Below are 11,991 nucleotides of genomic sequence, written 5' to 3'. Positions count from 1 at the left end.
TCTCTTTTTGCATGCATAAGTTATTGAAAGGTCTAACTATAACACATTAACAATTCACATATCTAATCCCATCAGATATTTTCATTTATACAATCAAAAATATTTTATGAAATGAAATGCTATTTTCACATTTCAAGCACTAAAATATTAATATTTAGATTACTGGGGCCTCTCTTGTGGTGCAGCACAGCACTGTGAAGCTGGCTGCAGACACTTCCGCACCAGTTCAACCTCCAGCTAGGGAGCTGACCCACATGGCACAGAACTCCTTTCTTGTCTGGCCCTCTGCTTCCCTCAGCAGTGTACTTCGTGGATCTGCCTGTTCTGTACCTCACTCTATCTCTGGTGAATCCTCTCACCGGGCCTGAACCACTCTGGCCTATGCCTCAGTTCTGGGTGCATAAATAAACCTTTAAAAAATATTGAGGCCAGACAGCTAATTGTTGACAAAGGAGCAAAGAAGATACAATGGAACAAAGAAAGTTTGTTCAGCAAATGGTGCAGGGAAAACTGGGAAGCTACATGCAAATAAATTAAACTAGATCACTGCCTCACTCCAGTTACAAAAATCAACTCGAAGTGGATTAAAGAACTAGACATAAGAACAGAAACCATAAAATACCTGCAATCAAAGATGGGCCAAACACTACACGACATATATTTCAGCAACATCTTTAAAGATAGAGCACTAAATGCAACAATAGTGAAGGCAAGGATAAATAGCTGGGACTACATCAAGTTAAAGAGCTTCTGTGGAGCAAAATAGACATTACAAAAAACAAACAGACATCCCACTGATTGGGAAAAAATTTTCTCACACAAAACTAGCAATAAAGGATTGATCACAAAAATATACGGAAAACTGATGAAACTTAACAAAAATAAACAACCCCATCCAAAAATGGGCAGAAGAGCTTTTAAGACACTTTTCCAAAGTGTCTTTTTGTGGGGGGGGGGGGGTGGCCAGCCTGCTTTATTGACTGTCCACACCTGACACGTCCACTCCGCCAACAGACACCGGGGTCCACAGCCGCCTGGGCCTGCCTGCCCCGCGAGCACCAGAGGGTGCTCCCTGCAGGGGTCCCGGCTCCATCCCAGGGCGTCCAGGTCTGCTTCAGGGCCCTGGGGCACGGACCCAGGGGCAGGAGGGTGTTGGGGGCAGCAGCCAGGCCTGGCCCCCAGCCCTAGTGGACGGGAGCCACAGACGTGAAATACATGAGCACTCAGGCCCCGTCCGGGCCTGCCTGGGCACCACGTGCCTCGCCTTCCCCAGCCACTGACCAGGCTGACAGCTGCGGGCCTGGTATCCCTTGAGGGAGCGGGCCGTTGCCCTCTGCTTCGCTCCCGGGCACCGGCTAGCTGTCATACCAGTCGAGGAAGAGCAGGGAGAAGGAGCACATCACCAGGAAAAGGATCCACACTCGGAAGCCGGCATTGTTCTTGATGGCCTCTCTGATGTCCTCGTTGTCCTCCTTGATGTTCTCAGTCGCCCCAACGACCAGCTGGTGGATGCTGTCAATCTCGGCCTCCTGATGGAAGACCTTCTCTGTGAATATCTCCTGGAGTCAGGATATTTCAACCACTTTCCCCTCAATCAGCTTCACATCGTCACACAGGTTGTTCATCTCGCTGATCAGGCGCTGCTTTTCCTGTTCATACATCTGTATTTCTTCAAGGATAACCGTCATCGCCTCTGCCATCTCCCCACGTCCCCAGTTCGGCCTGCGTGTCGGCGGGGATCTGCTCTACTGGATGGTGGTCAGTGACAGATTTTCCCTCAGGATCCTGTGAAGGGCTCTTGGGAACTCTCTCCGAGGAGCCGGGCTCCCTTGTCCTGGTGTTTGGATCTAGCTCAACTTGGACAGCCTCTTCCTGTCCATCACGCGCTTGACCCACACGGCCCTCTGCTCGAAGTACAGTCTGCATACCCTTTTCAGGTAGTACTTGACGAAGTCCAGGATGGCGCTCCTGTGCTGCCTCACCTGCTGCGAGGACGTCTCCCTGTGGGCTTGAGTCCTGAGCTGCTGGATGGCTTCCGAGCAGGTCTGCATGAACGTCTGGGCGTCCTGGTCTATCTGGTCTCATTCCGTGTCCGTCATCCTCCCATATTCAGACATGACGCGGCTATACTCGTTGACATAGTCTTTCCTGTGCTCCAGAAGGAAGTCTCTCAGCTTGCTGATGTGCGTAACCACTTCTCGCGATCGGCTGGAGAAGTCGCTCTTGGGTCGGGAGCTCCGGCGAAACAGCTCGTCATGACTGCCATCCGTGCCACCGCCCAGATTCATCAGAATTATTCCACCGAAGTGGAGGCCGCCGTCAATCGCCTGGTCAACTTGCATCTGCGGGCTTCCTATACCTACCTTTCTCTGGGCTTCTATTTCGACCCCAACGATGTGGCTTTGGCTGGCGTGGGCCACTTCTTCCGCGAGTTGGCCGACGAGAAGCGTGAGGGCGCCGAGCATCTCTTGAAGATGCAAAACCAGTGTGGCGGCCTTGCCCTACTCCAGGGCATCCAGAAACCTTCCCAGGACTAGTAAGGGAAAACCCTGGAGGCCAGGAAGCCGCTGTGATCCTGGAGAAGAACCTGAGCCAGGCCCTCCTGGATTTGCATGCCCTGGGCTCTACTTGCGCGGACCCTCATCTCTGTGACTTCCTGGAGAGCCATTTCCTTGACGAAGAGGTGAAACTCCTCAAGAAGATGGGCGACCACATGACCAACCTGTGCAGGCTGGCCAGCCCCCAGGCTGGGCTGGGCCAGTATCTCTTCAAAAGGTTCACTCTCAAACACGACTAGATTCCTCCACAGCCCAGCGGCCTTTGAACCCAAATGGCACCCAAGTGTCGAGGGCTCCTGCCTAAGCCTCTCCCGGGAGCTCTCTCCAAGTTGTGGACCAAATGCAAACAATAAAGCTTTTTGCAGCAAAAAAAAAAAAAAAAAAAAAAAAAAAGTTTATCATCACTTATAATAAGGGAAATGCAAATTAAAACCACAATGAGATACCACCTCACCCCAGTGAGAATGGCACATCTTCAAACAACTAGCAACAACAAATGTTGGCGAGGATGTGGAGAAAAAGGAACTCTCCTGCACTGCTGGTGGGAATGCAAACTAGTACAACCACTATGGAAAACTGTTCGAAGGTTCCTCAAACTGCTAAACATGGAGGTTCCCTACGACCAGCAATCCCACTCCTAGGTATCTAACCAAAAGACACAAAAACACTGATTCAAAAAAGATACCTGCACTCCCATGTTTGTTGCTGCTTTATTCACAATTGGAAAGACATGGAAACAGCCCAAATGCCCAAAACTGGATGACTGGATTAAAAAGATGTGGTACATATACACAATGGAATATTACTCAGCAACCAAAAACAAGAAACACAAGTCTTTTGCAGCAACATGGATGGAGCTGGAAAAGATCATGTTCGGTGAAATAAGCTAGAAAGAAAAAGAAAAATACTGGATGTTTTATCTCATAGCAGGAATATAACGGAACAGGCGAGTAAATAATGATAATGATGAACAGCTATATACCAGAGACATTTTGTGGGGGGGGAGCGGGGAATAGGATCAGAAACAGTGGGGGTAGGGAAATGTACTGGACTATGGTGATGGCACATGGGTGATTTGGTGATGGGAAGCCCAAGGGGATTGCAACTGAGATGAAAAAATTCACAAAAATATGTAAAAATAAACTATTATAAAATTAAAAAAAAAATTGAAATATTGCTGCAAGTAGAGGAAACTAATTCATATGCCACGCTAATGAAAATAGTAAGGTACAATAATTCTGGAGGGCAATTTAAAGGGCTTAAATTCATATGTTGATCCACTGCTCTTATACTTTATATTACAGAAATAATCAAAGATACAGAACTTTTGTAAAAATGTATTTATTCGGCCCTCCCTGGTGGCGCAGCGGGTTAAAGCATTGCACTGAGAAGCTTAAGCCACTTCCGCATGAGTTCGATTCCCGCCTGCCCCTGAGGTGACCACATGGGTGGCAGACCTCTCCTGACCTGCCCGCTGCTCCCCTCAGCAGTTTACTTTGTCAATCTGCCTGTTCTGCTCCCCACTCTGTCCCTGGTGAATCCTCTCACCTTCCACATCTCTGGCCTGTCCCCTAACTCTGTATGAATAAATAAATAAATCCTTTTTAAAAATTTAAAAAATGTATTTATTCAAGCAACATTCAAATAAATATGTATGCACACACACACACACACACACAGATCCACCAGAAAAGAAACAAACTAAATCTCTAATGAGATGTGAGTTAAATTATGACAACCATAAGTATGGGAATCTTACATAGTCAAAAAAGTATTTGCAATAAGAGAAAAATGTGCACAATAATTCCTTAATATTTGTTTTTTCATCTCATCTTCACAATAATTATCAGATGATGAAACAGATTCATAAATTCAAAGTCACCTGCCCAGAGTTATCAAACTGATAAATGGTGATGAAATAACACAAACAGTTTGAATTCACAGTCTTTGCTTGTTCTTTCTCACTAACAAATTGATAGATATTTTTTCTCTGGATAGTAAAATACAGGGGCTTATAAATTTGATCATTATAATTTCCATGTTGTCTAAAGTTTCTACTCTATGCATGTTACTTTATTGTCAGGATATTTAATAATTCATTTTGAGAAGACTTCAAAAAAAAATGAGTCCAACAATTGTCCATCATCACTGTAAATATCACTGAAATGTATGCAAGAAATATTGACACTTCAGCCACTTGTCCTATAACTGTCTTTTACTTACACTCTATTTTATAGTTAACTCTTCCTCATTTTTCCCTTGAATGTTCCTACCAACTTGTTTGCACTCATTATTCTACTCTCCTAAAATGCTCTCTCCAGCAATTGCTGCAAGAGACATATTTAGTGCTCAACAATATCCATGCTTTCCTTGACTTTCTCAACATAATGCTAGAGTGCATTTTCATACCATCATCGGGGGGTAAGTGGTACATAATTCAATCTCGCCAAAGCAGTATGAGCAGAAGTAAGACACATGATAGGTCTATAGTCAGAACTGATAAGTGACATAAAGGGGGTGATGGGCAAAAGAGAGGAAACATCATCCCCAGTTCCATATCTCTCTATACTCTTTTCTACACTCCAGTGAAATTCATTAGAATAATGCAAGGATCATGGAAGATGTGGGGTCAGCTGTTGGAAAGGGCTGGCTTCCCCATGAATGGACTAGCAAGATTTCTCTGTTGGCATATAATGAATGACAACTTAAGAATTAACACTTCATTGTGTCACATCAACCAAAATCATGGATTACAGAAACTAACTTATTCTGACCAGTATGCCTATCTATCTTCTAAACCTCAGTTTAATTGCTTTCTCAATAATAATTTCCCAATCATTTCTTCAAACTATTTGCCATAATCTACCCTCTGTGAAGCAGTTTTGCATCTACATTTTGCTGAACAGTGTTACTGCAAGAGCAGAGCTGGTCCACATTTTCCCAGTAAGATAAGAAACAGACCCTAGAATGTAAATCACATAAGAAACACAAGAAAAGACAATGCATAGTGGATTTTTCAGTAATCAGAAGGTGCCCCCCAAATGATAAATGTTTTATGGGTCACCTTGTGTTCTCTTCTAAGTCAGTGTTTCTCAAATCAAGAAACTGCATTCTTCTTAGGCCCAACCCCAGAGAGGGATATTTGGCAATATTTGGGGATATTTTTTGTCAAAATCGGAAGGGGTGTTATTGGAAAAATGGGCATAGCAGGGATATTCTTTATCATAGTATAGTATACAGATAAGCACAATAAAGATTTGTTACAGATATCCCAAGTTATACCAAAACATCAATAGTGCCAATGCTAAGGAACACTGCTCTAGTTCACATAAGCTTAGTGCTACTTCAACACATTTCATTGATATCAATCCAATGATACTAGTCCAACATTTTATGATATCAATTAGTGTTCAAAAATAAATAATCCCTAAAAAGAACTGTGAGAGTCTTTTTGTAGAGAAATATTACAAGACAGAGATGTAAATGGACTAGCAGTCACTCAACTAATTGGTGAATGATACCTTCTCTGTAGCTAGCAGTGCTGTGAGCCCCGTGAGACCCATGTGACTTATGAAGGGCATCTAAGAAAGAGTTCCTGACTTTTAAGAGCAACAGTCTAGTTGGGAGGCAGATGGATGTTGCTAAATATCACATGCTAACAATTTCAGGAAGGAGGAGGGCATATATAACTCAGTAAGAAACCTAATGTTCTGAATAAACTTTCTATTATTGATCATTCTATATATTTTGACTGTATTACTATGTTTCTTTGTTCCTAAATATTTAAAAATAGTCTTTACAATTAAATGGAAGAAGTTCAATGAGAAAAACATGTTATTCTTACATGGGGGTAATAATGACGTGGTGGGTGACTAGGCAGATACTCTTATCCTGAAGATATATTTCTTCTTAGACACATTCTGCTCTTACCCTGCCACCCCTCTCTGTATCTTCAAATGACTAACAGATGAAAGCCCAGTCTTTGAGAAAAATGGAATTTTCTATCAGAAGCTCATGTACAATCAGTTTCTTATAAACATCTCTACATCTCACTGGCAGAAAGTATAGTGGAGGTAGAGTCATCCCATTTTTTTTTCCAACTCTTGAGTACAAAGTAAGAGGAGATATGAGGTCCAATGGACATCAGGCAATGGAAAACAGAAAGCACTCATTTGCCCAGTGTTTTGGGACAATGACTTAATTTTGGATGTGAGACCCTGAGACCTACACCGGAGAAATGAGTTTTCAAGGTCACTAGATATATGAGTGCTAAAGAGTCCAGAACTTTGAAACTTATTCTTTTTCCAATAAAGCGCTCTATCTGAACGCCTACAGATTCCATTCACTGTAGTTCTTTTTGAAGAAAAAAGATTGAAATCACTAAATGGTCCCTGGTTTTCCAAGTAACCCAGAACTCTACATATTAGGAAAGGACCCAAAATCCCTCTCGTTTTCTAGACTTTTTGCTCAGACATGTATGGAGTTTCTTTGTTAAACACAATTATCAGTTATCTACAACAGAAAAATAACTAAAAAACATGACTCTCTCCCCCTATAGAAAGAGAGTCACTGTGCAGAAGTTGCCACTGTGCAGAAGGGAGTGGTAGTGGCTGGGGAGAGAGAAGACATAAGTCCTTGTTCCTGTCTCTCTGTTTTACATCTGTCTAAATTGTGCCTTGTATCCATCTTCATTCTGGCACTTAATACAATATACTTACAATTGTCTAGATGTCTGTCCCCTAATAAGAGCCTCAGCTTTCTAAGACTGACTTCTCAATTGTGGCAATGTTAACATTTAGAACTAGGTCATCTTATGAGATTTTACTGTGTCCTGTAGGATACTGAGAGGTTTCTCTCTTCTCTACTCAGCAGTTACCAGTAGCACCCACCTCCTAGTTGTAGTAACCAAAAATGTCTCTACATACTGCCAAATATCATCGGGGCAGGGAGATTTTCCACAGTTGAGAGCAGTGGCCCCTAAGCATGAAGACAGTGTTTTAATCACCTTTGAATCCCCAGCAGAGAGCTCAGTAACTGGTTCACAACGAATATTTTACCAGCCAATGTGACAAGTAATCAAAGTAAAGGAACTCACTCTCAGAAACAATGTATTATTCTAATTTAGTAGGGTATATGAAGGAGTAGTTCTCTCTGTGCCCCTCCCCACTAGAAAAAAAAAAAAGGTCACTCTCTGGAGTGCCTTTTAATTCTATCAATATTACTATCTGTAAAGTGGGTATTTTAATTACACAGATTTTTCACTAATAATTTTCAAAGTTTATATGCATAAGAATAGCCTGGATTCTTGAATTTTATCTGGTAACTCAACTTGATGGATGTGCCAATTAAGGTGCTAAAATACATACATACATAGGATATATATACATATATAATGGATATATCTATGGATATATATACATATGTTTGTATATCATGTCCGTTCATTGTTAGAGGTCAAGTCCAATTCTGCATGCCTTCCCCCCTTACCATTTCATCTGGGATGCTAAATTCGAGGTGGTGGGGATGATTGTCACAATAATCAGTTTGCTCCCAGAAGAAAAAATAAGTGACAAAGACATTTCATAGGTTGTGAAAGGGTGGGGAGAAACAAATTATGGAACTTATCTGTAACCATTCTCCTAGCTCTGATAACCCTGCTGCCCTTAATGAGAAAAAAATACCAAGGCCCAGCTGGGGATTAGAGTCAAGCCTCCCAGGCTCCCTGCTTGTTTTATACCAGCAACTCTCCCAGGCACAGACCATACAGAACTCAGCTGAATCCAAGCCCTCAGGGTCTGGGCCTGGCCCAGGCAGTTGGACTGGATTAGAAGAGAATGCAAATCTGTCTATCAGGAAGAAAATGGAAGCAATCAGGGGAGCTGGTCATTCTCTCCTGCATTGTTGGGAACAATTGCTACAGTTTAAGAAGCACTGTTAAGCTGTGCCTGTAAAGTTCATCTCCCCACTTGCCAAACTTCACTTTGAAATGGAAATTCAATTTATTGCCAAGCAGCTTCAGAAGCCAGTGATGGAGCTAGTGAGAGATTTACTTTTAGTAAAGGTGAAAATGGGGACCCTGGGTGGGAGGAGTGGCTGAGAGAGTGGTCAGAGTCAAGTGCTAGAGGGAAGTAACCCCAGGATGGGGTGTGGGTGAGCAAGCATTTCCCTGTTCTCACCTCTGCAATTTGCCTCCTGCTAGCAATGTCTCTTTTAATGAGGTCCCCCAGTATTGCAGTGTTTTCCTACAGGGCAAAGATGATGGAAATGTGACAATAGCTTCATTAGAGGCCAAAGTGCAAGATGAAGCCTTTGGGCATCTGTGCCTACTGTTGCTGCCATGCCCCTGTGGTGGCAGTTAAGTTCCCCCTCGGTCCCCTCAGGAAAGTGCATCCTGAAAGAAACAGTTCCAAGTTCCTCTATGTGACACTCACAGCCCAAAGAGTAGAGGTCTGTGAACCTCCTTTAACTCTGCCATCTGTCACTAACTCTCTGCTACCTTAAGTAAGTTATTTAACACTATCCAATTCTCCCTATGGTTAAAAAAAGATAAGAAAAAGGCTCAGGCCTGCTTAGCTCACAGGACCATTTGGGGATGAAGTGAGTGGAGCTATGGCATTAGCTAATTCTTGTTCCTTGAGCTGTAGAGAGGGTCAGGTTGTAGGTAGAGAGGACCCCTGTGTGTTCACCCATGCCTGCTTGTGAAGTTCCCAAAGCAGCCTCTTCCCAAAGCAACCCGAGTCTCCTTCATTGTTAAAACCTCAGCATTAAACCAGTGCAGGCAATGGTGATTTGAATGTTCTATCACATACCATACCCTATTCACCATGGTGTTAGCAATTTAGGGAGATCAGTTTAGAACAACATGGAAGGACAAAAAAAAAAAAAAGAAAAGAAAACAATAGGGAAGTACAGTTGTTGTTCTCACTTAAAGGAACTATAGAAGTTTTCAACACAGTTGCATGAGATGGGATTGAGAACCCCGTTCTTGGTTCTGGGAAGATTTATAATTGTGTCAATCAATACACTGTGAAGAAGTCAGGTTATAACCTTGAGGATGGGATAATAAAAGTCATGAAGCTTCCAATATGAGTTATAACCCTGAGGTTGTCCTAATGGGATAACACCAAGCCAATGGAAAGCCCCCTGAGACTCCCATATGGGGTGGAGCATTAAAAGCTGTTCCTGGTTGGTGGTTCTGTTCTTACAGTTGACACTGGCCTGCCCAGTCCAGGGAATTCAAGATTTCAGAGGAATCTGAAAGTGTCCAGTCACTAAGTCACCACTAGGATCAACATCTCACCTCCATGTGCAGCAGAGGCTCCAATCCTGTGTGTACCTCACCTGAATACCTGACCCTCTGAATCTATGAGCAGATTAAACCAGATGTTTTTGGCTACCACATTTTGGGGTAGTTTGTCATACAGCCATTGTAATTGAGACAGAAAGCAAAGAGAGTTTGGGTCTAATGCCATAAGACTTATGTAGGGAAGTTTGTTTACTAACTGGATGAAAAAGTGAATGAAAAAGAGTTCAATTAAGAATTATTGCTACTAATTACTATTTTATAAGCATACAACTATTTAAATTTTACATTATTTCAGAATGTGTTTATTTATATAAGTCAACAAAAAGAAGTACTAAGGTTATTCTCTCATAATATCTCAACGGTAATAATGTTTTAAGAAACTCTAAACAATAATAAAGTGCATGACAGCTCAACAATCCAATTACCTCTAGATGAACAAAATAATTCACACATTTTTATGCCAGTGTCTCAATCCAAATCTAAAATTCTTTCAGATAGAGTGGTCTTTTTTATAAAATTCAATAAAAATCTTTTTTATTTATCCTGGAACACATATCCTGCCATCTACTGTATTATATCATGCCATGCTACTAATTAAACAACCATATCAAGTGACTGTGAGGTCAGAAGTAAGCCCTAAACACGAAAGTCAATATTTTCTCCACTTTCCAGTTCAGCAGCAAAGGACAACTGTCTTCCCAAAGAGCAATGCATTTTTATAACTGGAAAAGAAAAAAAAATAGCTCCTTCACTTCCCCTCACTTTCCAATCCACTGAGATTCATGGGTTTTCATTTGTTTTGTTTTGTTTTGTTTTTTGAATTCCAATAAGAAATGGAAAGATCCATGTAACAGTAATGGTGCTGGTTTCCTTGAACCTCAGAGAAAATACATATTGTATTCATTCTCTCAAAGCTAAAGAAGAATAAGAAAATCTTATTGCAATGTATCATCTATATGCTGTCTCTAACCTCCATCTGACGATTATTTAAAGAGATCATGGCCAAGAAGTTGTAAGTCTAGTTGCAAAAATATACTGACTTCCCGGGAAGTGTCTATTTCAATGAGTCCGAGGAGGTTGTGTAAATTTAGACACAGTTACTTGGGCATTTGCCATCTGAACCACAAGACATAGGGACATTAACAGCTCAAGTCTCATGCTGTGAAGTCTGCTCCTAATACTCTTTGCTTTCACCATTCCCTCTGCATGGAACACCCAATATCCCCTTTATTCAGACCTCTGTGAAGGCCTATGCACTGCCCTTGTAGCCTAACAGATACAGTATCATCCACCCAGCATCTCTCTCCAAAGTGCTTTTGCTTATTCAGACTCAGCAAAATTTCTCTAAATATTGCCCACATTTTTGATATGTCATGTGCCATTACCATTGTGGACATCTCTCTCCCCCTCCCCATATAAGTGACATGCCACATGAGTAATATAGAGCCATGTGGATTTTATAGTAGCATCAATGGGGATCACGAGGTTGGAGCATTTCAATATTTGGTGGAGAATAGAGAACACTTGTGAAAAGCCATTCTGCTAGTATAGAGTCAGGTGAGAGATAAAAATAAAAGAGGGACTCATTCCGGCTCTGCTATAGTGATAGGCTGGGTCCAAGATATTTCCTGTGTTTAAAACTCAATTTTTCATTTTCTATAGAAACCTAACTTAGCTAATGTAGCCTCTGAGTCCGTTTGAGCACTGGTCTAAGGCCCACTGGTATTTGAGGTGAGAGAAACTGTTTCTTTGCTTTAGGCTGCATGCTTATTAAGTATCCTGAAAGACAAAAATGCTGAAAGTTCAGTGTCTTGCCACAATATGAGTACATTTCATGTTTGTGCACAATCTAATTTGTGGCAGAAGCTGGCTCCACTCTACATAGATGGTCAACAGTCCAGGCAGGTCGATACTCAGATTCAGCCTGATTTCCAATTCTCCCAGAGCACACACATCAGTAGAGGAGAGAGAGGGCTTTGCATGGAGATAGGGTTGCCAGATTAAGTACAAGATGCCCAGTTATATTTTATTTTCATATAAACAATGAGTACATTTTAGCATTAGTATGTGACTAGCTGAAAATTCAAATTTACGGGGCATCCATGTTTGCATTGCTGAGCCTGACAA

At 41.9% G+C, this 11,991-nt stretch overlaps 1 protein-coding gene and 1 pseudogene across 1 annotated transcript; one reads left to right on the top strand and one right to left on the bottom strand.

Annotated features, from left to right (window-relative positions):
* Nucleotides 1-1,355: 1,355 nt before the first annotated feature.
* LOC101632161 (syntaxin-18-like) lies at nt 1,356-2,276 on the bottom strand (the record flags this gene model as incomplete). Its single annotated transcript, XM_012729420.1, is given in 3 exon segments — nt 1,356-1,683; nt 1,685-1,850; nt 1,853-2,276. Coding segments are annotated over 3 exon segments (918 nt in total), but the record flags the coding sequence as incomplete, so codon positions are not given.
* Nucleotides 2,277-2,279: 3 nt separating this feature from the next.
* Nucleotides 2,280-2,951, top strand: LOC101624446 (annotated as a pseudogene).
* The last annotated feature ends 9,040 nt before the right edge of the window (nt 2,952-11,991 follow it).

The sequence above is a fragment of the Condylura cristata genome, unplaced genomic scaffold (genome assembly GCF_000260355.1).
Source record: "Condylura cristata isolate star-nosed mole 26May11 unplaced genomic scaffold, ConCri1.0 scaffold00001, whole genome shotgun sequence".
In the NCBI taxonomy this organism is placed as follows: Eukaryota; Metazoa; Chordata; class Mammalia; order Eulipotyphla; family Talpidae; genus Condylura; species Condylura cristata.
This window is presented reverse-complemented; position numbering and strand designations above follow the sequence as displayed.